At 46.6% G+C, this 26,817-nt stretch overlaps 1 protein-coding gene across 5 annotated transcripts in view; it reads left to right on the top strand.

Annotated features, from left to right (window-relative positions):
• Positions 1–6,452, top strand: part of zbtb38 (zinc finger and BTB domain containing 38) — a 56,827-nt gene extending 50,375 nt beyond the window's left edge. For 4 of the 5 annotated variants that reach the window (XM_038816104.1, XM_038816102.1, XM_038816103.1 and 1 more), the window contains one exon: positions 883–6,452. In XM_038816104.1, the coding sequence (XP_038672032.1) occupies positions 883–5,031 (4,149 nt within the window). In that variant the 3' untranslated portion in view covers positions 5,032–6,452. Of the gene's footprint in view, positions 1–347; positions 753–882 lie in introns of those variants that run through there. The other variant, XM_038816100.1, reaches the window with a different exon arrangement.
• Positions 6,453–26,817: the final 20,365 nt, after the last annotated feature.

Here is a 26,817-nt window from a genome sequence, read left to right as displayed (position 1 = left end):
AGCGGCCACCCCACTCCCGCAGAAAAGAATTGCGGCCCCATGCCTAGATCACCCCAACAGTCTTTTACGAAAATAAAGCAGAAGGGGAACAAAATGTGAAATCACTTGCCGGCATTGGAAATAATGGACTTCTGGGCCGCCTGCTGCATGTCCAACCTTCTGGGAGGTGGACCCAGTAACAGCCGTCAATGTGGGAGGCCCAACGAGAGAGGGAGAGAGAGAGTCCGTCAGTCCGCGGCCTGGACGCCGGCCAGCAGCCCTACCTAGGCCCTGCTGCTGAGGGAGGTGAGCACGAAGCAGCGGGCGGACAGGGTGCGGGAGGCCCTCAAAGCAGAGGCGCTCCCGAACGCCGCAGGAGGTGTCTGAAAACAAAGAGCGCGCAGACCACCTCCGAGTGGTTGGCCGGCTCCGCCCGCTGCCGAGAGAGAGTCCCTGCCAGCTCCATCGGGATCGTGTCCCCCGGGTCCCCCTGACTGGAGCCTCCGCGTGGCTGCCAACACACCCCCGCACGAGGAGGGAACATGCCGCCAAAACATCTCCACACCTGTTTTTAACCAGACCTTACCCCCCTCCCCCTCCCAAGGGGCAGGAAGATTCCACCTGAAGAGTTGTTTATTTTGCCCAGGGGCCTTTGGATGCGATTTTTTTTAAAAGACACTCTGGGACAGTGTGAAGGAAGCAACGTTGTTCTGGGAGAACTTTTTTGTTCCTTGTCACAGCAGCTTCTTCATATTAACATAACAACATTCAGGGTAACCTTCAAGTGTGTTCACACGTATTTGTTTTAATGTAGAGATGCACGGTCCAAACAAAGCCTTGTATGTTTAGTCGGAACTAATTCTATTTCTAGAGCTGACTTGAATTCATTTATTTTCTTTCCAGGTGATTGTCATACCTTCAAGTACAGATATGATGGACAATTCCCACAGCCACACGGTCCTTTGTTGCTTGAACGAACAGCGCTCCAAAGGTGTCTTCTGTGACGTTACCATTGTTGTCGAAGATGCCAAGTTTAAAGCCCACAAAAATGTCTTGGCAGCATCCAGTGTTTACTTTAAGAACCTCTTTTCGACCCAAGAGTTGTGGTTGGTTGGCCATATCCTGGAACTGCCTGACTTCAAGGCAGATGTGTTTGCAGAAATACTCAATTTCATCTACAGTGCAAAGGTGGTTGTCAAAGGGTCTGAGAGAGTTAAAGACCTTGTTGATGCTGGAAAAAGATTAGGGATATCATTTTTGGAAAATCTGATGCCCATTACTCAGCACCATGTTGGATCTCTAGATGCTCTGTCCAGCTATTCACCTAATTCCTCTCAATCAGTTTCTCCTGTTTCTTCCCTCTCCTTGCCGACGAGCCTTCAGAATCTCAAAGCAGAGGTCTGCAATTCTGTTAGTGACAAAGGCAGTGAAGATTTCCATTTTGTAAATGGACCCCGAATCACAAATGCATTTTCAATTTTTGACATGCAGGCTGGCACTGACATGTATTTCCCAGTTGACTTAACAACTAACGTCAGCAAAAAAGCAATAGAAACTGATAAGCTGTCCATGGTATGTGTTGCCAAGGATGCAACGGGCATACAACAGACACCTGCTCATACTTTTGCTGAACATTCATATGCTGTATCTTCCAATAGAAAAGATCAAGAAAGTGTTGATCTTTCTTATGGTCTTCAAGTACAGGAACCGATGGAAGAAAATGAAAAGCCTTTATGTAACCTTAACATCAATACTTCGAATTCTGGAGCTATACAGGAGATGCAGTTAAAAGACCAAATTTGCAAAGCCTCCCAACCACTAAACATTGCCAGCTCAACTGGCTTTCAGGTTCTACGATTTAACTTGAATGCATTCCAAACTACAAATGATAATAGCCCAGTAAATTTTGTGCCAGTTACTAGCCCATTAAATGGACCTAATGTGAATACTGCGGAAACTATAAGCGAAGGCAAAGATGTAGACAAAGATTCTCCTCCTGTGAGCAAATCTGTACCTAATGCTGTTTGGCCTGAAACTGTGCCAGTTGTTACACACCAAACTCCCTACATTTGTAAATATTGCCCACGGTCTTTTAGCACGCGAGTATCATTGAATGTTCACTCCCAGATTCATACACTTTTAGAAAAGCCCTTATCTTGTAGGCACTGTGGTAAACCGTTTGTTCACCTGAAGAGGCTGCAGACTCATGAGCATCTGTGCAGAGGACCAGACACAGTTGTGTCTGACTGTGAATCAACTGATGAACAAATGGAGAATTTTTCCAGTGACAATGAAGTTGCCAGTAGTGAGGAAGATCCAAATTCAATTTCCCATGCTTTGGGACCAGAAAATTCCAACAAGCGCTCAGTGAATTTGGTGCGGTCAAGGAGAGGCAGCAGCTCACCAGAACCAGATCACTTTGTAAAAGTTGTTGAGGGACACATTTTGTATTTTTGCAGTGTTTGCAAGCGTTCCTATGTAACTCTGTCCAGTTTAAAGAGACATGCTAATGTTCATTCTTGGCGGAGAACGTATCCCTGCCATTACTGCAATAAGGTATTTGCATTAGCCGAATATCGTACAAAACATGAAATATGGCACACGGGAGAGAGACGATATCAGTGCATCTTTTGTTTAGAGACCTTTATGACCTACTATACTTTGAAAACCCATCAGAAATCTTTTCATGGCATTGACCCAGGTCTTCCCACCAACAAGAAAGCAGCAAGTGGTGGATACAGGGCCAAGATGTATCCGTTTAAACTCTATAGGCTTCTACCTATGAAGCAACAAAAAAGACCTTATAAAACCTACACTCGATCCCGTTCAGATGATCACAACAATAAGCAAGTTACAGGAATTTCTTCAGCTGATGAAAATATCAGTTCTCTTGATATTGGTAACTTATCATCTACTTCAGAGTGTTTACAGGACAAGTTGCTTTCTTCAGAAGCTAGTCCTTCACAGCAATCTTCCCATTTCCATTGTGCATCAGTGCCCTTCATCACAGCTCAGGATGAATTGGCTGAAGGAAGTGCAAGGACATCATGCCTCTCGGCCGAATGTGAAAACAGCAGTCTTTCCACTGGCCGGCGTCCTAGCGACCCATTGCTTTCTTGCACTTCAACAAAAGATGTAATCTATAATGATGATAAAGGTGATGCTGATAATGGGCAACAAGGCTTGGCCGCTAATGTGAAAAATACAGGTCTTTCCGTTATTAATTATGGGCACTCAGTTCCCTCTGTTATAATGCACAGCAATAGGGTTTCATCTGTTATAAAGCATGGAAATGCATTTTCTTCTGTCATTACTTACAACACTGGTGTACAGTCTGGTATTGATGCTTATCAGCCACTTCCACAGACTAATCAAAGTAAAGATTCTTCAGACACAAATTCAAGGAAAAATATTTCTAAAGATTATGCTAAGTTGTCGAGTAAAGATGCCTATAAGAAGTCAGCAGAAACAACAAAGGGAACTGGACAAATCACCGGACAGAGGACTACACAAAAGAATCGTTCAAGTACCTTTTCAGGAGGAATCCGAACAGAAACCTACATTGCAAAGCCTGCCTTCCCTGGAACTTCCACGGACAGTCAGATAGCTCCTCTTTGCAAAATAACAGTGAAGATTGGGGACAAAGCGGTTGTGCAAAGACAGATGACTGGAACCAAACAGTTCCGTAAAAAAGGTAGAAAGCCTAAATGGATGATTCTAAACGAAGAAAAGATGATCCAGGATATTAAAGTGGAAGAAAATGAACAAATTACCAAGTCACCTAGTAACGCAGATGCTACTGGAGGCATTGAAACGTGTGATGAAATGAGTGATCATGATTCAAATGACAAACTTTGGCGGCCTTACTATACATATAAACCAAAAAAGAGAGCCAAAGCATTTCATAAATTGAGGAAATCTAGATGGAAGAAAAAAGGTGGACGCAAGGTTGATGGACACTCGGATCCCATTTCTGCTACCAGAGAAGGACAGGATTTTGACTCTCTAGAAGAAATGGCTATTAATAAAGAGATTAATGATGTATCTCCAGAGCTTAGCTGTGCACTTGGTGATAAAATAGAACATTCTGAAGAAGAGATGAAAAGTCAACTAAAATGCCACTTTACTACAAAGCCTTATTCATGTACTATCTGCGCAAAAGTATTTCCAAACTCTTCTACAATGAAGATGCACGTAAGGTGTCATACTGGTGAGCAACCTTTCTCCTGCAAAACCTGTGGGCGACGGTTTTCAGTCCAAGGAAACCTCCATAAACATGAACGCATTCATTTGGGTGTTAAAGAGTTTGTATGTCTCTATTGCAACAAGGCCTTCACTTTGAGTGAAACTCTCAAAAAGCATGAAAGGATCCACACCGGGGAGAAGCGATACCGCTGTCACTTCTGCCCTCAGCGTTTCCTCTACTTGACAACTAAGAAAAATCATGAACAGAGACACTTGGAAAAAAAGCGTGCTCTGCAGGTAATCAAGGGACATGCTTGTTCTCAGTGTTTTAAGGTATGCAAAACAGCAGCTGCACTTGGTATGCACCAAAAAAAACACTTAAAGCGTTCTGTTTGTGAGGATGCAGAAGGATTCTCGAACTATCAAAGTGATCTCCATACAAATGTAATGACTTGTTCAACTGTAACAGAATCCAAGCTTAACAATAGAGCAGAGGCAGAGAACAAAGCAAAATTGCCAACTTCTTCAGGTAACCTTGAACAGATTCACTGTTCACTCGGCACAGAGTTCAGCCCTGATTGCAGTGAACCTGATTTGCCAACCGTATTACAGAAGACTAAAAGTGCAACATACCCATGGTCAAGTGCTCAAGATATGGGTCCAGATCTTTTACAGAGAACACTACCACAGAATAGTGAGAACATTTGGCAGGTTCATCAGCAAAATCTAGACATTAATCTGCCTCTTTGCACAAATGTTTCTTATCAGTGTGAGAATAGCAACAGAGGTGATGGCAGACTTGCTTTCTATCAACATTCTTCTAATATGTTTTATCAGGGAGAAGGGATGGTCTACAAAGCAATGTGAAAAGGTTAAATCCTGGGGAGTTAGTAACTTTTTGCGCGACAGAATGGGGTGGGAGGTTACTTAAAACCCAAAATATTTAAATTAAAAGCACATTATTGTGCTTTTTTAATGTGCAGCAAGACGGGCGGCACGGTGGCATTGATACCTCACGCGCCAGGGACCCGGGTTCAATTCTGGCCTTCGGTCACTGTCTGTGTGGAGTTTGTACATTCTCCCCATGTCTGCTTGGGTTTCCTCCAGGGGCTCCGGTTTCCTCCCGCTATGCGGGTTAGGTGGATTGGCCATGCTAAATTGCCCTTTAATGTCCAGGGATATGCAGGTTAGGCTATGGGTTTACGGGGATAGGGCAGGGTGGACGGGGGAGTGTAAATGGGGAGAGTGCTCATTCGAAGGGTTGGTGCAGACTCAATGGACAATTGGCCTCCTACACTATCAGCATTCTGTGATTCTAAGAGCTTATGAAGGTAATCGAGGTCAAATTCTCATGGGACAGTGGGAAAGAAGACAAGTTCCATTGTTTTCTGATGTTTTTTTCTGGAAGGAAGTAGGTATCACATTTTCTCCTAACTCCCGAATCTCCCAGAAAGTTCCTAAAATTTAGCCCTTTGCTTTAAATGCAGTTATTTTCAAATAAAAAAAATACAGGCAACACGTTTCTGAGTCATTTATGCAAATTTCCAATGCAGGGAAGCAAGCTCATTTAGTATTGGTTAAGCAGAAGCAAATTTGGAAACCAAATTAAACTTATTTTCAAATGAATAAAGAACAAATAGTTTTAATGTAAAGCAAGAACTGTCCAAAATATTTGACTTCTAAAATACCATTACAAAAAAAATCATGACAACACATAGCAGTCTTGTGTGTACAAATACATATATGTATATTTATGTGTGTATATATATCTGTCCCTTTCATTACAGTAAGGTACAAATATAGATATGTGATGTACACTGTGCCCAGAAGTAAAGGCCTGTCAAAAAGTTGTTCTTTTTAAGAACCAATTTAGTTAAACCACTTTTTCTCTCTCCAAAGTGGCACTTAATGGTATCTTGATCATTGGGTTAAAAAAAACTGTTGTCAAATTGCTCTTTGCAGAGTGTAAGATGCTTTAGTTTTGTTTTGATTTTTTTTTGCCCAGAAAAGTATGTTTGAAACATTTAGGAGTTTTCCTGATGTACATATTGGCAATAATTTGAAATTCCATCCTATAACCTTGTGACTGTTGTTGGATTAATGTTCCATGTAACAAAGTGTAAAACAATTTGTCAAACCAAGGGGTTTTTTTTGAGTGGGGTGGGGAAAGAGATTGGTGTGGCAGGGGAAAGATACTTTCTGTGTTCAAAGGATGCGAACACTGTAGATGACATTGATGATGGAATTAATTTGATGTAATAAAGCAAATTAAACAATATTAATTTTTAGTTTTGCCGTGTTGAAAAATGTGTGACATTCTGATTTATTTTCCGTAATCAGTTTTATTTTCAATACATTCTTAAGTACTATGTAGGTGACAGCAGGTAAATATTCATGTATAGTGATGTCTCAATTCCCATCACCGTTGTTCCCAGAAAATCTGGCCCTTTTTAATATTGATGTCCTTGAATTATTTTGATAATCTGTCCGCATTTCTATTCAAGGTAGATGTATCATTTATGTTCAAAGTATTTCTGTTCTGTCCATTTTTAAAATTTGTCTTTTTTTCCCTTCAACAGCATCTTTAATGTAGTGAAACATTTCAAAGTGCTTTATTGGAGCATACTCAGAAAATTAATGCCTGAGCCCCAAAAAAGGAGACATTTGGACGATGACAAAAATAAATTTTTTCAAAGATGGGCCTTTGGAGTTTCAGAGCTTGGGAGGCCTTGCCATCCTATGGCATGGCCACTAATGGTCGGACAAAGGAATTCAGGGTTGCAAAAGAGGCCAGAATTGGAGGGACATATTAAATGGAGGTTTACAGATAATGAGATAACGATTTCTTTAGCTTTCCGGGACTACATGTATACAAAGAACAAAGAAAAGTACAGCACAGGAACAGGTCCTTCAGCCCTCCAAGCCCATGCCGACCATGCTGCCCATCTAAACTAAAATCTTCTACACTTCCTGGGTCCGTATCCCTCTATTCCCATCCTATTCATGTATTTATCAAGATGCCCCTTAAACGTCACTATCGTCCTTGCTTCCACCACCTCCTCCGGCAGCGAGTTCTAGGCACCCACTACCCTCTGTGTAAAAAAAACTTGCCTCGTACATCTCTAAATCTTGCCCCTCGCACCTTAAACCTATGCCCCCTAGTAATTGACCCCTCTACCCTGGGGAAAAGCCTCTGACTATCCACTGTCTATGCCCCTCATAATTTTGTAGACCTCTATCAGGTCGCCCCTCAACTTCCGTCATTCCAGTGAGAAAAAACGAGTTTTTCAACCGCTCTTCATAACTAATGCCCTCCATACCAGGCAACATCCTGGTAAATCTCTTCTGCACCCTCTCTAAAGCCTCCACATCCTTCTGGTAGTGTGGCAACCAGAATTGAACACTATACTCCCAAGTGTGGCCTAACTAAGGTTCTATACAGCAGAAACATGACTTGCCAATGCTTATACTCAATGCCACAGCCAATGAAGGCAAGCATGTCGTATGCCTTCTTGACTAACTTCTCCCTCTGTGTTGCCCCTTTCAGTGACCTGTGGACCTGTACACCTAGATCTCTCTGACTTCCAATACTCTTGCCTGTTCTACCATTCACTGTATATTCCCTACCTGCATTAGACCTTCCAAAATGCATTACCTCACATTTGTCCGGATTAAACTCCATCTGCCATCTCTCCGCCCAAGTCTCCAAACGATCTAAATCCTGCTGTATCCTCTGACAGTCCTCATCACTATCCGCAATTCCACCTACCTTTGGTTCGTCTGCAAACTTACTAATCAGACCAGTTACGTTTTCCTCCAAATCATTTATATATACTACGAACAGCAAAGGTCCCAGCACTGATCCCTGAGAAACACCACTAGTCACAGCCCTCCAATTAGAAAAGCACCCTTTCATTGCTACTCTCTGCCTCCTATGACCTAGCCAGTTCTGTATCCACCTTGCCAGCTCACCCCTGATCCTGTGTGACTTCACCTTTTGTGCCAGTCTACCATGAGGGACCTTGTCAAAGGCCTTGGTGAAGTCCATATAGACAACATCCACTGCCCTACCTGCATCAATCATCTTTGTGACCTCTTCAAAAAACTCTATCAAGTTAGTAAGACACGACCTCCCCCTCACAAAACCATGCTGCCTCTCACTAATATGTCCATTTGCTTCCAAATGGGAGTCGATCCTGTCTCGAAGAATTCTCTCCAGTAATTTCCCTACATTTGTATGTTCCCAGACTTCTAACCCTGACAAATGCCTCCTTTTTCTTTTTGACGAGGCCTACAATATCTCTCGTTATCCAAGGTTCCCGAAATTTGCCGTATTTATCCTTCTTCCGCACAGGAACATGCCGGTCCTGAATTCCTTTCAACTGACATTTGAAAGCCTCCTACATGTCAGATGTTGATTTACCCTCTCATAAACATCCTCCCATAATCTAGGTTCTTCAGTTCCCGCCTAATATTGTTATAATTAACCTTCCCCCAATTTAACACATTCACCCTCAGACCACTCTTATCCTTGTCCACCAGCACTTTAAAACTTACTGAATTGTGGTCACTGTTCCCGAAATGCTCGCCCGACTGAAACTTCTACCACCTGGCCGGGCTCATTCCCCAATACCAGGTCCAGTACAACCCCTTCCCGAGTCTACATATTGTTTTAAGAAGCTCTCCTTGATGCTCCTTCCAAACTCTGCCCCGTCCAGGCCCCTAGCACTAAGTGAGTCCCAGTCAATATTGGGAAAGTTGAAGTCTCCCATCACAACAACCCTGTTGTTTTTACTTGTTTCCAAAATCTGTCTACCTATCTGCTGTTCTATCTCCCACTGGCTGTTGGGAGGCCTGTAGTAAACCCCCAACATTGTGACTGCACCCTTCTTATTCCTGATCTCTACCTACATAGCCTCGCTGCCCTCTGAAGTGTTCTCCCATAGTACAGCTGATATTCTCCCTAACCAGTAGCGCAACCCCACCACCCCTTTTACATCCCCTCTATCCCGTCTGAAACATCAAAATCCTGGAAGGTTTAGCTGCGAATCCTGTCCTTCCCTCAACCAGGTCTCTGTAACGGCAACAACATCATAGTTCCAAGTACTAATCCAAGCTCTAAATTCATCTGCCTTACCCGTAATACTACTTGCATTAAAACATATGCACTTCAGGCCACCAGACTCGCTGTTTTCAGCAACATTTCCCTGTCTGCGCTTCCTCAGCCATACTGGCCCTATTCCCTAGTTCTCCCTCAACGCTTTCACCTTCTGACCTATTGCTCCGGTACCCACCCCCCCTGCCATACTAGTTTAAACCCTCCTGTGTGACATGAGCAAACCTCGCGGCCAGGATATTTATGCCTCTCCAGTTTAGATTCAACCCGTCCTTCTTAAACAGGTCACACCTGCCCCGGAAGAGTTCCCAGTGGTCCAGATAACGGAAACCCTCCCTCCTACACCAGCTGTTTAGCCACGTGTTTAGCTGCTCTATCTTCCTGTTTCTAGCCTCACTGGCATGTGGCACACAGAGTAAACTCGAGATTACAACCCTAGAGGTCCTATCTTTAACTTTCTACCTAGCTCCCTGAACTCCTGCTGCAGGACCTCATGCGCCTTCCTGCTGATGTCGTTAGTACCACTGTGTACAACGACCTCTGCCTGTTTGCCCTCCCCCCTCAGGATGCCCGCTACCCGTTTGGAGACATCCTCGGAGACATACATGGATGAAAAGTAATTTACTAAATATATCCTCATCGTGTCAATCATTAAACGTTATGGGGCTCCAACAGAACTCTTTTGGCAAACGCTTATACTAAATGTGCACTTTGCTGTTATTTATTTACTTTGTTAAATTCAAAGTATTTTGGGCTGCAATTTGTTACGATCCCAGACCAGATTGTAACAGTGGCTAGGATACTGGACCGAAAGCCCAATATTTTAGTTTGTGTGGAAAGAATGATTCGCTCCACGAGTAATTGCAAGAAGAAATAGGGCCTGGTTATTCTTAAAACAAAACTTTGTTATGGATACAATATTACATAAGAACTAGAAGCAGGATTAGGCCATCTGGCCCCTCTAGCCTGCTCCACCATTCAATGAGATCATGGCTGATCTTTTTTGGACTCAGCTCCACTTTCCGGCTCGAACACCATAAACCCTTAATCCCTTTATTCTTCAAAAAACTATCTATCTTTATTTCAAAAACATTTAATGAAGGAGCCTCTACTGCTTCACTGGGCAAGGAATTCCATAGATTCACAACCCTTTGGGTGAAGAAGTTCCTCCTAAACTCAGTCCTAAATCTACTTCCCCTTATTTTGAGGCTATGCCCCCTAGTTCTGCTTTCACCCGCCTGTGAAAACAACCTGCCCACATCTATCCTATCTATTCCCTTCATAATTTTATACGTTTCTATAAGATCCCCCCCCCCCACATCCTTCTAAATTCCAACGAGTACCGTCTCAGTCGACTTAACCTCCTCGTAATCCAACCCCTTCAGCTCTGGGATTAACCTAGTGAATCTTCTCTGCACACCCTCCAGCGCCAGTACGCCCTTTCTCAGGTAAGGAGACCAAAACTGAACACAATACTCCAGGTGTGGCCTCACTAACACCTTATACAATTGCAGCATAACCTCTCTCATCTTAAACTCCATCCCTCTAGCAATGAAGGACAAAACTCCATTTGCATTCTTAATCACCTGTTGCACCTGTAAACCAACTTTTTTGCAACTCCTGCATGAGTACACCCAGTCTCTCTGCACAGCAGCATATTTTAATATTTTATCACTTAAATAATAATCCCTTTTGCTATTATTCCAACCAAAATGGATAACCTCACATTTGTCAACATTGTATTCCATCTGCCAGACCCTAGCCCATTCACTTAACCTATCCAAATCCTTCTGCAGTCTTCTGGTATCCTTTGCACTTTTTGCTTTACCACTCATCTTTGTGTCATCTGCAAACTTGGACACATTGCACTTGGTCCCCAACTCCAAATCAATGTAAATTGTGAGCAACTGTGGGCCCAACATTGATCCCTGGGGGACACCACTAGCAACTGATTGCCAACCAGAGAAACACCCATTAATCCCCACTCTTTGCTTTCTGTTAATTAACCAGTCCTCTATTAAAGTTTTTAACCTCACACCCAAATATAACAGCTTACAATTACCCCTTAAACACCACTACTCAATTTCCCATTAAACACCAAGAAACTGATGTGTTATCTGTGTTGGTCTAACATCGACTGCAACTGGATGCAGTAAAATGAGAAACAGGCTTCCGACACAGGAGATGGTCCAACACTGTTTTATTGAACCTGCTGATTGCTGTACATAATCTGCTGTGGGTTGACACTCTATTAACCTAACTGATAACCAGACTAGCTCTCTATCACATGGTGATGATGTTCATTCGCCTGTGCACTGCGACTATCTCCCTTGCCTTGTCCTGTGAGAGAGGGAGAGCCTTAATGCCCTGTGGACTTTATAGTGGTGGTGTCCTGTCTGGTGATTGGTTGTTCTGTGTCGTGTGTGTTCATTGGTTATCCTGTGTGTCAATCACTGCCTGTCTGCATCTCATGATATACGTGAGTGGATATTATGACATCTCCGTCTTTTTAAATAAATTTTGGAACGTGGCTGTATATGCATGCATAACTATGTATAAGTGGGGAATGAATGAACATATGTACATGGGAAGGTGTCTATTGTGCAGATACAGAGCAAACTGAACAAAATTTACAAGATTTAAGTATATAGATTCAGTCTTTGTGGTGGGCGACGAATTCTTGTCGATCGCCGTGGAGGGGGAGACGCCAGCACCTGGACAGGCGGGATGGCTGCCATTTCGGTGGCCTTGTGGTGCAAGACGTCCGGAGGAGGCATAATGACATGCGGAGAAGTGCGGTCGGGTGATGGGTAGGGAACATTAGGCAGCGCCCACCTGTTGCGCCGTAAAATGGAGCCATCAGCCATTTGGACAGCAAAAGACCTGGGAGCAGCCTGTCTGACGATAACAGCTGGGGCTGACCAACCTCCCTCAGGCAGCTGAATGCGAACAACATTGTCTGGAGCCAGCGCAGGTAGATCCGTGGCAAGAGCATCATACATGATCTTTTGATGGATCGCTGCACCTTCTGCAGCAACGTGAGGTGGTCAAGGTCTGGAATATGGATGGCTGGAACAGTCGTCCTCAGGTTGCGGTTCATGAGCAACTGCGCGGAGACAAACCAGTCGACAGAGGGATTGCCCTGTATGCCAAGAGCGCCAGGTTGAAATCCGAGGCTGAGTCTGCAGCCTTGCACAGCAACCGCTTGACAATATGGACCCCTTTCTCGGCCTTCCCGTTTGATTGCGGGTAATGGGGACTGGATGTGATATGACTAAAGTGGTAGGATCGTGCAAAGTCAGACCACTTTTGGCTGTAGTGTCATGTGAGAGTGCCTTTAAGAATTATAGGTTTAAGAAATGTACCTTTAAGAAATAAAGCTGATCATATTATTGAAGTGATGTGACCGGGGGGGGGGGGGGGGGGGGGGGAGCTGAGCTCACTTCTGCTTTTTGGGAATTTTAGTTTTGGTTTGAGACAGCAGTTTGGGTGTGACTGTGTTTTTGTGGCTGTGAGCTGCATGAAGAAAAAGCAAGGTGCTGGAGCTGAAGTCAACCAAGCTGATATATCTCTGCCATCCAACAGAAAATATATATTAACTGTAACCTGGTGTGTTACTGTTTTTGTGAAGGTGAAGTCTTTTGGATGTGTAAAGGAACAGTTTGTAGGATTGGGTAGTGTTGTATTATTTTCGGGGTTATCTTTGAAATAAGGGGTGTTAAGAGATCCAATGTTTATTTAAAAGGTTAATTTGAGTTCATGGAATAAACATTGTTTTGTTTTAAAAGCCACGTGTCCATAATTGTAATACTACACCTGGGGAACAAGCCGTGTGCTTCAAAAGCACCAATCCATTAAAGGTGGGGGTTAGTTGAATTCCATGATACATTTTGGGGTTCTGAAAACACCTCTCCCATAACAGTAGAAACATGGACCATTGTCACTAATTACCGTGAGTCGTATCCCAGGCCTGGCAAACGTCTCTTTGCAGGCTTTGATGACGGACTTGGACGTGAGGTCCGACAGTTTCACCACTTCTGGGTAGCTGGAGTAGTCGTCCAGGAGCACGTAATCACGCCCATTGGAGTGAAAGAGGTCTATCCCCACCTTGGACCACGGAGAGGTCACGATCTTGTGCTGTTGCAGCGTTTCCTTGGGCTGAGCTGGTTGAAACTTCTGGCATGTTGTGCAGTTGAGGACTGTGTTGGCAATGTCCTGGCTGATGCCAGGCCAGTAAACTGCCTGCCGAGCTCTGTGTCGACATTACTTGACCCCCAGGTGACCCTCATGTATCTATCTGAGCACCATGTTTTGCATGCTTTGGGGAATGACGATTCTATCTAGTTTAAGAAGGATCCCCTCAACAACTATCAGCTCGTCCTTAACGTTGAAGAACTGGAGGTACTGCCCTTTTTGCCAGCCATGGGCGAGGTGCTTCATCACACGCTGCAGTAGGGGATCTTTGGCAGTTTCTTCGCGTATTTGTATAACTCGTTCATCAGTGGCTGGGAGGTTGCTGGCACACAACTGCACCTGTGCTTCAATGTGGCGAATGAAGTTGCCCTGTTGACACGGCATGGTGATGTATCGGGTTAGGGCATCCGCGACGATCAGCTCCTTACCCAGTGTGTAGATGAGTTCGAAGTCATATCGGTGGAGACGATGAAGAATTCGCTGCAGCCGAGGTGTCATGTTATTTAAATCCTTTTGGATTATGTGGACTAAAGGCCTGTGGTCTGTTTCCACCATGAACTTTGGCAGGCCATATAGGTAGTCATGAAACTTGACTATTCCAGGAGTCCCAAACATTCCTTTCGATCTGGGCATACCGTTGTTCGGTCGGAGTCATGGCCCTGGAGGCATATGCCACTGGAGCCCAGGACGAGGAGTCACCTCGCTGGAGGAGCACCGCCCCAATGCCGTCCTGGATTGCGTCTGTGGATATCTTGGTATCCTTGATTAGGTCAAAGAATGCCAGTACTGGGGCTCTGGTGAACTTCGCCTTCAGCTCAAGCCACTCCGCTTGATGTGCTTGAAGCCACTGGAACACTGTCGACTTTTTTACGAGATGCCGGAGGGCTGTGTGTGGGATGCCATGTTGGGAATGAATTTCCCGAGAAAATTCACCATCCCGAGGAAACAGAGGACCGCCTTTTTGTCCTCTGGGGTCTTCATGGCATTGATTTCCAGCACCTTGTCAGCGTCAGGTTGCACACCCTGCTGTGAAATGTGGTCACCCAGAAACTTGATAGCGGACCTACCAAGTGAGCATTTGGCCCTGTTGAGCTGGAGGCCGTTTTCATGAATCCTCTGGAAAACTTGTTTGAGGCAAGCGATGCGATCCTCGGGCGTCGTGGACCAGATGTTCACGTCGTCCACATAGACTTGCACCCCCTCGATGCCCTCCATCATTAGTTCCATTAAGCGATGAAATACTTTGGAAGCTAATATGATACCAAAAGGCATGCGGTTGTAGCAATAACTGCCGAACGGAGTGTTAAATGTGCACAGCTTCCGACTGGACTCGTCCAACTGTATCTGCCAGAATCCATGGGAGGCGTCCAGCTTTATAAAGAATTTGGCATGAGCCATCTCACAGGTTAACTCTTCACGCTTTGGGATCGGGTAGTGCTCGCGCATGATGTTGCGATTCAGGTCTTTGGGATCAATGCAAATGCGGAGTTCACCAGAGGGCTTCTTGACGCAGACCATGGAGCTGACCCAATCTGTTGGTTCCGTGACCTTTGAGATGATACCCTGGTCTTGAAGCTCTCGTAGCTGCGTTTTCAGACGATCCTTGAGAGGGGCCGGCACCCGGCGTGGTGCATGGATGACTGGGATGGCATTCGGTTTGAGCAATATCTTGTAACGATATGGGAGCATGCCCATTCCATCAAACACGTTGTGGTATTGCGTGAGAATATCGTCTATCTCAGCCTGGAGATTTACATTGGGCGAGGCAGTCGCCGGTGTTGAGGACATGGCATGGACGTGCTGGACCAGATTTCGGAGTTTGCATGCGCGAGCACCGAGCAGGGATGTCTTGTCAGGCCGGACAATCTTGAATCGTAACATCGTAACGTCGCTTTGATTGCCTTGTGAGATACACCTAGCTGACATGATCCGCTGGCAGCTATGGCATTGCCATTGTAGTCAAGGAGCTGGCAGGCTGGTGGAAGAATGCTGGGTTGGTCTCGGATGCTGTCGAGGTCCGACTGTGATATGAGGTTTGCAGATACGCTAGTGTCCAATTTAAATCGGATGCGAGACTGGTTAACCGCGATGACAGCACACCACTCTTCGTCAGGACCCACAGTGAGGATTGAAAGGCGGTTTGCAGGCACGGTGGAAGCCAGCTCGCGCGTGGTGATTATGCCCACCCGGTATGGAGACTCGAGGCAGTCAGCATCGGGGTCTGTTGGGCTGTCGGGATCCGAATCCTGCATGCCTTGTTGTACGCAGCGGACACGTCTGTGCTGCACTGGGATCTCTGGCTGTTGTTCGGTGGAGCGGACCTGCATAAGGCCGCGTAATGCCCAGGCTTTCCACACTGTAGACATCGCCTTCCTTCGGCTGGACATTGCCGCTTTAAATGGGCGGAGCCACAATTTGGACACGTCATGACCCTGACGTCAGCGCGTTCTGTGTGCCATCGCGCATGCTCAGTGCGGGCAGCCGACGTTCGCACATGCGCATCGGGGTCTTCGGCCTCGTCGTCCACCCGGTCGTGGCGCTCATGCGTAGGGACCTGGGAAAAGCGTGCAAAACGGCCACTCTCCTCGATGCTCAGGCCTTGCATTTTTGCGATGGCCTGCACCCTTTCTGCCTCGTGGGAGGCTAGTTTTGCATTTTCTGCCGCCCTGATGCGGGAGTAACAATTCCTGGCATGCTCATGGACAACGCATGTTTCGATGGCGATGGAGAGGGTCAACTGTTTGATTTTGAGGAGCTGCTCCCGCAGGGAGTCGGACTGGACCCCGAAAACGATCTGATCCCAGATCATGGCATCAGCTGTCGAGTCATAATTACTTGACTGCGCTAGGATGCGGAGATGGGTCAAGAAGGACTGAAAAGGTTCATCCTTACCCTGAAGCCTCTGTTGGAAGATGTACCGTTCAAAGCTCTCATTCACCTCAATGTCGCAGTTGTTGTCGAATTTGAGCAGAACCATTTTGAACTTCATCTTGTCTTCGGCATCGGCAAACGTGAGCGAGTTATAGATGTGGATGGCGTGATCCCCCGCAGTCGACAGGAACAGTGCGATCTTTTGGGCATCCGATGCTGCCTCGAGGTCGGAAGCCTCGAGGGCAGCAGGGTAGCATGGTGGTTAGCATAAATGCTTCACAGCTCCAGGGTCCCAGGTTCGATTCCCGGCTGGGTCACTGTCTGTGTGGAGTCTGTACGTCCTCCCCCTGTGTGCGTGGGTTTCCTCCGGGTGCTCCGGTTTCCTCCCACAGTCCAAAGATGTGCGGGTTAGGTGGATTGGCCATGCTAAATTGCCCGTAGTGTCCTAATAAAAGTAAGGTTAAGGGGGGGGTTGTTGGGTTACGGGTATAGGGTGGATACGTGGGTTTGAGTAGGGTGATCATGGCTCGGCACAACATTGAGGGCCGAAGGGCCTGTTCTGTGCTGTACTGTTCTATGTTCTATGTTCTATATATAGGAGGAACTTCTGTTTGAAGACTTTCCAGTTGGCGCCGAGGTTGCCGGAGATCCGGAATTGCGGGGGAGGTTTGATTTTTTCCATCCCGCTGGATGGCTGCTTGCTGGTCGATGCAGATTCACTCGAGGTAGGTTTGTTAAAGTTAATAGCTCCCTGGTACCATGATGTGTTATCTGTGTTGGTCTAACATCAACTGCAACTGGGTGCAGTAAAACGAGAAACAGGCTTCCAACACAGGAGATGGTCCAACACTGTTTTATTGAACCTGCTGATTGCTGTACATAATCTGCTGTGGGTTGACACTCTATTAACCTAGATTAACTCCTACTGGCTTGACCAGACTAGCTCTCTACCACATGGTGATGATGTTCAATGGCCTGCGCACTGTGATTATCTCCCTAGCCGTGTCCTGTGACAGAGGGAGGGCCTTAATGCCCTGTGGGCTTTATAGTGGTGGTGTCCTGTCTGGTGATTGGTTGTTCTGTGTCGTGTTCATTGGTTATCCTGTGTGTCAATCACTGTCTGTCTGCATCTCATGATATACATGAGTGGATATTATGACAGAAACATATCCATCTTCCGTTTTCACACAGTTCTGTTGCTTGCTTGCTGGCAGTTACAAAATGGAGGAATCTTTCCTCCAACTTTCGCATCCAGAGCAGGTGACATTCGTGTACGGGGCGCGTGACCTGCTGTCTGCCTCTGCTTCTAGTGGGAAGACTCCATTGGTTTAAAAAGAAATCTGGTCCTGGAACAGAACGCTGATGTCAGGAAGAGGTGGTCTGCCCCATTGGGTTCTGGGCCTGTGCACTGCTAGATCTGACTGAGGGGGCAAGCATGTGCGGGACAGCCAACATTCTTGAAAGCCGGCATTTTAAAAAGCCAGTTGCGGCCGTTGGGCACTTCCTGCGATTGGCAACGCTGTGAACGATTGATCACGACTTTACCAACACCAGTCCACCCACGACACACCCGCAGGTCGTGACCTTGAGTTTGAAAATGGCTGCTCTATAATATTACAGCTACCAGCTGCAAGATACTGAAAGTCACAAACAATTCCACATCAGCTATCAATGCTGTTGATGTGGGCTCCCAAAGGAATTGTGGAAACTGAAAAATGGAGGGAACAAAGTAATTAGTGAGGTACACTCTGATCTGCAGATATGCAGAACACAATGCAGGCAGGAAAAAATAAATGCAGGATGCTGTACAGGACCACATAACTGAGATGGAAAGTAAGCTGCAATAGTTGTACATAAATGTGCAAACTAATCTGGAACAAATGACAGAATTTTGATTCAATGACCAGCCTCTGTTATAAATTCTGGACCTTTTCTTATGTAGCCTTGTGAATATCGTAATGCTTGTCACAGTAAATAATTTGAATGGCTAACCCTGTACAACACATTATCTGAATGCAGGCATAACAGAGTATTGTTACAACATCATCACTCTGTGATCTGAACTTGATATCCATGTTTGCATAAGTTGTTTCAAACTCTCATACAAACTGACAAAACACAAACCTGCACCTCACTTCGGATATGCTGATCTGACCAGACTTCTGAACGCTGTGGATGGGAGACAGGACATCCTGTTTCCCCCAAGGGGGTCAGAGGACCAGCAGCAGGGATGTCAATTCCGCCATCGGTTCGGGCAGCGTGACCAGGAGGACTGTCGTACAGTGCAGGAAGAAGATCAACAACCTCCACCGGGCCGCAAGGGTAAGTTAACACCAGTAAATTAATACCGGCCCCCTGGCATCAGTTCTTTCTGCAGATCTTCAACACCAGCCCGCCCCCAACAAGTCAGTGGCTGGCACCTCGCACCTCCATCGATCACTATGCTTGTGCCCCAGCACAGCCCCTCCATGTCCAGGTGTGGTGTCCACACATGCCAGCTGCTGTAGACAACTCCCTACTCCCACCTTCCACCAGCGCAGACACCCCGATGGGCGACACTAGTGGACAAACTTCTGGGGAACAATTTGGTGAGCACATAGACAGTTCCTGATTCACATAAGGTGAAGATAGGAACATTCAAGGAAGTCAGCAATAGGCGGTCTGCTGGATTCCAGGCCTCAGCTGAGTTCCAGTCAGAAGCTGAGCCGCTGGGCAAGGTTATCCCGGTGCTGATGCAGATGATAGGGCATGGCTGTGAGATTCCAGCTCCAGGCCCTCCAGAGGACAATCGGCAAGGGCATCAAAGGCCACAGGACGAAGAAAGCAGCCTTCACCTCTGATGTGCATCCTGGGGGCACATCTAGATGGAATAGTAGAGCAAGAAAGATTAAGAAGATTGAGGATCAATGGGCGGGCAATGGGGGGAGGGGGGGGAGGGGGCACTGTAGAGGGGGAGGGGCACTGTAGAGGGGGAGGGGCACAGTAGAGGGGGAGGGGCACTGTCTCTGGCTAGGGACAATGGAAGTTTTAAACATTTTCCATTAAACATGAAAGACGCGACACATGTGAAGCCATGTGACATTATTCTCCACAGTGGGCTGCACCCCCATCCCCTCTTGTCCTCCCCTCCTCCTGGGCACAGTGGTCCATGATCAAGCTTCCTCAATGCAGACCCCGTTCAGAGGTTGGGTGTGAGCATGTTATAAGCAGAAAGACAGGAGTCTTTGGCATATACTGAGGAGCACCAGAGCTTACCTCACAGCAGGATATCATCACTCTCCTGCCTTATATAGTGACCCACTGACAGTGCCGACACAAGCCCATCACCCTGGAGTGATGTTACACAGACCCTTGGAGGGGGGAAACTGGGGGGTGGGGCGGTTTGTGGGAAGGGGGGGAATGGGTGGGAAGGACAGTGGTGGTTAATGGGGGAAGGGGTGAGCTGACGGACAAAGAATCGTCCAATGAGAAGCGTGCTAGGATGAGGGCCTCCCTGGCCCTCCGGGCAAACAGGACTCTCGTCGCCACCTGTCCTCCATACTCCGGCTGCTTCCGTGGGTCCTCCCTGGGATTGTCCTCCAGCCCCTCCCGGTCCAGCTCCGATGCACCACCCAATGACAGTACAGGTGACAGCATAGGCCCATTATATAGGGTTCCAGCCTCAGTCTACAGTTTCCGCACTGGCATCATCAGGCAGGACCTCAACCCCCAAGAGCCAACCCGTCATCCTGTGATGGTCCTCTAAGATGCTGGGGATCTCTCGAGTGTCCCAGGATGTAGCTGTCATGCACACTCCCTGGGAAGCGTGAGCACATGTGCATGATACGGAGGTGGTGGTCGCACACGATCTGAATATTCAGGGACTGGAATCCCTTCCTGTGGATGAAGGGCACTCCCTGATGCCCCGGTGCACGCAAGGTAACATGCGTGCCATCAATTACCCCCTGGACCTGGGGTAGCCCAGCAATGGCAGAGAATTCTGCTGCCCCGGCATCTTGATGGGCCTGGTCCCGCTCAAAGTTAAGATAGTCTGCTGCCCGGGCATACAGGGCATCTGTGACCTCACGGATGCACTTGTGAGCTATAGTTTGAAAGATGCCGCACAAGTGCCGCTTGAGCCAAGGAATGAACCAGTGGCATTAAAGCTCAGGGCTGTGGTGACCTTCTCAGCCAGCAGGAGTAGGTCTCCTCCTCCTCCTCCACGCAGCGCCAGGTCCACGAGGACATGGCACAGGTGCCGCACCATCTCCTTGATGAAACAAAGTTTCCTGCAGCACATGCTATCCATCATTTCCTCATACAACCAATGACGCCTCTACATCTTGGGCCATCGCTGGCAAACCTCTCTGGATTTCTCCCCAGCCTGATGGGCGGCTGGGTCTTCAAGGTGGCCGGTGGCCCCCTGCACATGGGGTGACGTCTCTAGTCTGAGTCAACACTGCTGCCTTCTCCAGTGTCTGGCCATCTGGGCTGCCACCAGAACGGCACAGGCTGTCGCTGTGGGGTCGACAACACCATCCATTGTGGTGTCTGTAAGGAATTGGAGAAGGAGAGAGACCCACAATCAGTTAGGGCTTCCACCCAGTGACGCTCACATTGTCCAAGCCTCCCTCCACCCTTACCTATCCAGCCTTCTCTCACCGTGCCATCCACCAAGCCAGGTGTGCTGGAGAACCCTGCTCTGCACACTCACCTCCGGCCACAGCAGGGGCACCTAGACTCGAGACCCCTGCCGGGAGCATTAGGTTCTCAGGTGCCCTCCTCTGTTCCACACACTCACCGTTAGATCGTTGGGATATCCCCAGTGCTGAAGCCCAGCTTCTGAGTGTCTGACTGGTGGCCGCTACCTTTGTGGTGCTGATGCCTCCACGGCTCAGGTGTCCCGGCCTCACGGTTTGATTGGAATGCTGGGCCGTAACACTCATCTGAGACATGGCACGTGTACCCACGGGAATGCACTTGTGAATGTTTTCTTTATTAACGGTCAACAATGCCTTTATGCAAAAGGATTAAGCAAACAACTTAGCAGTCCACGTATCACATTAACCATGAATCGACAAGGAAAAGGTACACACAGGCAATTGATCACTACAAAATTTCCGTAAAAACACAAAGCCACAAAGAAACTAAATACACATTAAACATGACATAATCACAGTACAAATAAGGTACCAGTATCGAAAACAACCCTCTACTTCCTTCCCCTCCCACAGCTCCTAAAGCAAACTAACCAGAAAGTCACACCGAGCATGGTGGAAGAACAAGAGAGCCTTTTCTGGACCCCTGTTGCAGACAATAGGAGCTGCAGAAGACAAACATAGCCTCCAGACTTTAAATAAAAAACAGGCAACAGGACATTTAAGTTGCAAGCATTTGAATTAACCCGCCGCCCTCTCCCCCTCCTGCAGCTCCCAGCAGCAGACTCATATCAGTGAAAAGTCGGCTGGCAATAACACACTACACCGGAAAGCCACACTGACACAGAGCATGGTGGAAAAGCGAATGAACACCCCTCCCCCGCTGCAGCACTGGCAATGGTTGCGGACTCCAGGCCCCAGAAGCAAAAGGGGCTGCAGCAAACAAGCCCACAGGCTCCAGGCATTAAACATCAACAGGAGAATAGCAAGCACACGGCTTCAGAATGTTAAACATAAACATGCAACAGTATGAAAAGGCACCAACGATCTGCACAACCTCCAAACCTAAAACAGTAAACAATAAGCCACCAACAATCTTCAAAGGCATTTTTACGGACTTAAAGTTGCGCAGCTGAAGTGAACTGCCGCTCTTCCCCTCCTGTAGTACTGGTGTCTGGTTGCCAACTCCAGCCAGTCCTTGGTCCAGACCACAGAAGTAAAGGAGGTTGTAGCAAGAAAACACAAGACTTCCAGACATGAAACATTGAACAATCAGCAATGCAATAAAAGCACCAGCAAACTACCTTCAGCAAGCTGCTCAGTTGAATTAGTTGCCAGCCTCCCCTTCATCAGCACTGGCAGTAGCTGCAACTCACTCTCTCGCCTTCCTCATTCCAGGTAACAGAATCAAAAGAGGTGGCAGCAAACAGGCACACAGTTTGCAAGTAGCAGCAACAGCAGTCATGCACTCCTCCCTTCTTCTACCCCCTACCCCCACCCCACTACCGCCGCCCAGACAGGTCCAAGTAGCAGTCTCTCAAGGCAAGAAAAATCATTACCTGAAAGCCACATGATCACAGAGCATAGCAGAATAGTTAAAAGAGAACCTCTTCCCCTGCTTTAGACAGGTAACATGCTTGCTCACACCCTCCCATTGCTTTATTGCAGACCACAGAAACAGAAGAGGCAGCAGCAAACAGAAAAACCAGGCATGCGGACATTTTGCAGCTAAAAGCAGGAGCAACAAAAAACACCATCTGTACCACTTGGGAATATTTTAGTTTATTGACAGTATCAAAATACAACAGACAGGGGCAGCACAGTGGCACAGTGGTTAGCACTGCTGCCTCATAACGCCGAGGACCCTGGTTCGATCCTGGTCCCGGGTCACTGTCTGTGTGGAGTTTGCAGATTCTCTCTGTGTCTGCGTGGGTCTAACCCCCACAACCAGAAAAGATTAGCACAGTAGTTGAATTGGCTATGCTAAATTGCCCCTTAATTGGAAAAAAAGAACTGGGTACTCCAAATTTATAAGAAAAGAAAATACAGAGGACTATACAATGAGGACACCAATCACGTGGCACCCAGAACACACTGTATAGTTCCATCATTAAGGACACCAATCACTTGGCACCCAGAACACACTTACTGGACGGTCAACGGCGAGAAGGTTTGGTACTGGGGTAGGGAACCAGATACAGTGTGGGTATGGACGGAGGAAGGGGCAAGTATGGGGTCGGGGCTATGGGCGCTGGCTTCAGCGCCACTCCCATTGGCGCTGCGTAAATACTCCAAGAGCCGGTTGTGGTTTCAACACTGAAGGTATGGATGCAGTTTCGCAAATACTTTAATTTGGGGGCAGGATCAAAAACTGATGCTGATCCAAGAAAACCATCTGTATGACTGGCAAAAATAGATGCTAAGTTCCAAGACTGGGTGGAAAAAGATGTAATCTCATTGAAAGACTTGTTTTGCAACATTTGAAGAATTGAGGGAGAAATACGAGCTTGAAAGAAGGGAGGGTTTTCGATATATGCAGATACGGGCTTTCGTAAAGAAGATCTTCCCTACATTTCCAATGTTACTCCCTTCTTTGCTGGAAGAAGTGTTGATGGTGTTGGGGATAGAAGGGGGAGTTACCTTGGCTATATATGGGGTAATTATGGAAGCAGGATCAGAATGCCTGGATAGGGTTACGGCCAAATGGGAGGAGGAATTGGGGAATTCTTGGAGGAAGAGCTGTAGTTTGAAATTTTACAGCGGGTAAATGCATCAACCTCGTGCGCAATGTTGGCACTAATACAACTGAAGGTAGTTCACGGAACACATTTGACGAGGTCGAGAATGAATCCCCTGTTCGAGGCGGTTGAGGATATTTGTGCAAGGTGCAGTAGGGGACCGGCCAATTATGGTGCACAAGTTTTGGTTGTGCCGAAAACTGAGGAAATTCTGGAACACCTTCTTTAGCACCATCTCAACAGTGTTACAGTTGGACCTAGAACCCAGTCTCTTCTGGGCCTTATACAGGGTGTCCAGACAGGGGTGTCTTCGCCTTTGCTTCGCTAGTGGTGAGGAGGTGGATCCTACTGGATTGGAGGTCAGTTGCTCCACCCTGTGCATCAAAATGGCTGGAAGACTTAATTGAGTTTCTAAGCCTAAAGAAGGTTAAATTTAGCTTAACAGGGAATGAGGAGGGGATTCATAAAATATGGCGTCCATTCATATCTCACTTTAAGGAATTATCCTCGGGCAGCAGGTAAAAGGGGGAGATAGTTAGTTGATAAATTTTTTGGGGGTTGAGGGAGGGATTGTTAATTGTTAGTTAAATATGTGTAATGTAAATTATGTTAAAAATTTTGAAAAAGCTGATAAAGATTTTTATTTTAAAAAACAGTAAAAAAGGGCAGCACGGTGGCACAGTGGTTAGCACTGCTGCTTCATGGCGGCGAGGACCCAGGTTCGACCCCAGCCCTGGGTCACTGTCCGTTTGAAGTTTGCACATTCTCCCTGTGACTCCATGGGTCTCACCCCCACAACCCAAAGATGTGTAGGGTAGGTGGACTGGTCACGCTAAATTGCCCGTTAATTGGAAAAAAAAGTTGGGTACTCTAAATTTATTTTTTTTAAACTAATTTTTTTGGGATCATTGATACATGATTCAAATTCTTTTTTTGTGACCTTTTTCTTTTGTTTGCTTCAGAGCTCAACTCAAAATTCTTGTCAATAATTTTAATGATTTCCAATCTTCAGAGGGGTCACATGCTATAAAGTAAATGCTATGGTATGCAATCCTTTTTTCATTTTTTGAGAAGCTTTGCTCTTCTGATCTTTGTCAATATTCAACTGAGTTCTCAATTACAATAGAAACATATTTAATGTTGTTCCTTTCACAGTGTAATAAGCCAATGCGCAAAGTGGGCAGGACAAGCCCATAATCCATCTTCTGGCTTGCTTCACAAACCAAATTCAAATCAAATCCAATTCATGGTCCCCACAAAAGAGTCATACTAGATCCAAGCAGACAAGAACAGGCATGACACCTGATCTCACGTTTGATCCTATGCTTGATCTTAGCCAAGAGGCTATGCTCACTGACTTGATTTGATTTAGTTTTATTGTCACGTGTACCGAGTACCGAGTTACTGTATCACTATTCATACCAATACTGATTTATAATACTTTTTTTAAAAGGTTTCATGTCAAGTGAGCAGTGAGACAGATTGACCAGGTTTCTTGACGGGATTCAGCTGTGTCTTACATTTTCAGCATTCAACTCAGTCCCAACTTAAGGTGCTAGGTTTAAATTGCTCACTGGCCTTGCTTGACAAAATGGGCAATATATTTTCCATTCAACATATTTCAACGTTGCATACAACAATTTAAAGGCTTGCCAAAGGACAAATCAAAGATGTATCCCTTGATGCCCTAATCCCCTCAAAAAACACTACTCACTCTGGCTGATTCCCCTGGTGTAGCTCTTATCATCGCTTTCATAAGTCTAATTGATGTAGACTTGAATGGATATGATGGTTTAGCCATTCGCTGCCAGATCTGGACCACATACATCACTATTGGGCGCTGCTCTTGTCTGCGAATACTACTCACTATTCCAGGATCAACCCTGAATGCAAAGATTTATTTATTTAAAAAAAAATTTAGATTACCCAATTATTTTTTCCAATTAAGGGGCAATTTAGTGTGGCCAGTCCACCTACTCTGCACATTTTTGGGTTGTGGGGGCGAAACCCACGCAGACACGGGGAGAATGTGCAAACTCCACACGGACAGTGACCCAGAACCGGGATCGAACCTGGGACCTCAGCGCCGTGAGGCACCTGTGCTAACCACTAGGCCACCGTGCTGCCTCTGAATGCAAAGATAACCACAGGCTTCTTTTCTCCACTGCAAGAAATCTTCTTAAATTCTCTCCCCGTCTCCTCCCCCCCATGTCCAATGACAAGTGTGAGGTCCTCATGGCTTTCTTTGTCACGAAGGTTAAGGTTAGCTGATCAGCTGCCTCAGTCACTTCCCTCCCTTCCCCTATTCCACTAGGCCATACTTTCTTTAAGGTTCCTCCTGGTCTACAACATAGAACATAGAGCATACAGTGCAGAAGGAGGCCATTCGGCCCATCGAGTCTGCACCGACCCACTTAAGCCCTCACTTCCACCCTGTCTCCGTAACCCAATAACCCCTCCTAACCTTTTTGGTCACTAAGGGCAATTTATCATGGCCAATTCACCTAACCTGCACGTCTTTGGACTGTGGGAGGAAACCGGAGCACCCGGAGGAAACCCACACAGATACGGGGAGAATATGCAGACTCCACACAACAGTGACCCAGCGGGGAATCGAACCTGGGATCCTGCCACTGTGAAGCAACAGTGCTAGCCACCTGTGCTACCGTGCTGCTTTCTTTCTCTTCTTTCTTTCTCCAGCTCAAGTGGGATGACAGGAAAAGAAACTAGAGAAGGATATAAGTTCTGATTTAGACCAGGAGGAACCTTAAAGAAAGTATGGTCTAGTGGGATAGGGGAGATTAGCTCAAGTGGGCATGACAGGAAAGGAAACTAATCTTGTCCATGAGATCCACCTCCTGCTCTCTCAACCCCATTCTCACTAAACCACAGACCACACATCCTCTCCTCCTGGCCCCCATGTTAGCTGACGGTGTTAACAATCCTCTCTCGTTCAAATCTGTTGTCATCAGCCCTATCAAAAAATATAGCTCTTAAGACCTGCCACCCGGGATCTTTAACCTCCCTTTCTTATCCAAAGCCCTTGCAAGTGTTGTCGTCTCCCAAATCTGTTCCCATCTTTCATGGAATTCCTTCC

The sequence above is a fragment of the Scyliorhinus canicula genome, chromosome 13 (genome assembly GCF_902713615.1).
Source record: "Scyliorhinus canicula chromosome 13, sScyCan1.1, whole genome shotgun sequence".
Taxonomy (NCBI): Eukaryota; Metazoa; Chordata; class Chondrichthyes; order Carcharhiniformes; family Scyliorhinidae; genus Scyliorhinus; species Scyliorhinus canicula.
This window is presented reverse-complemented; position numbering and strand designations above follow the sequence as displayed.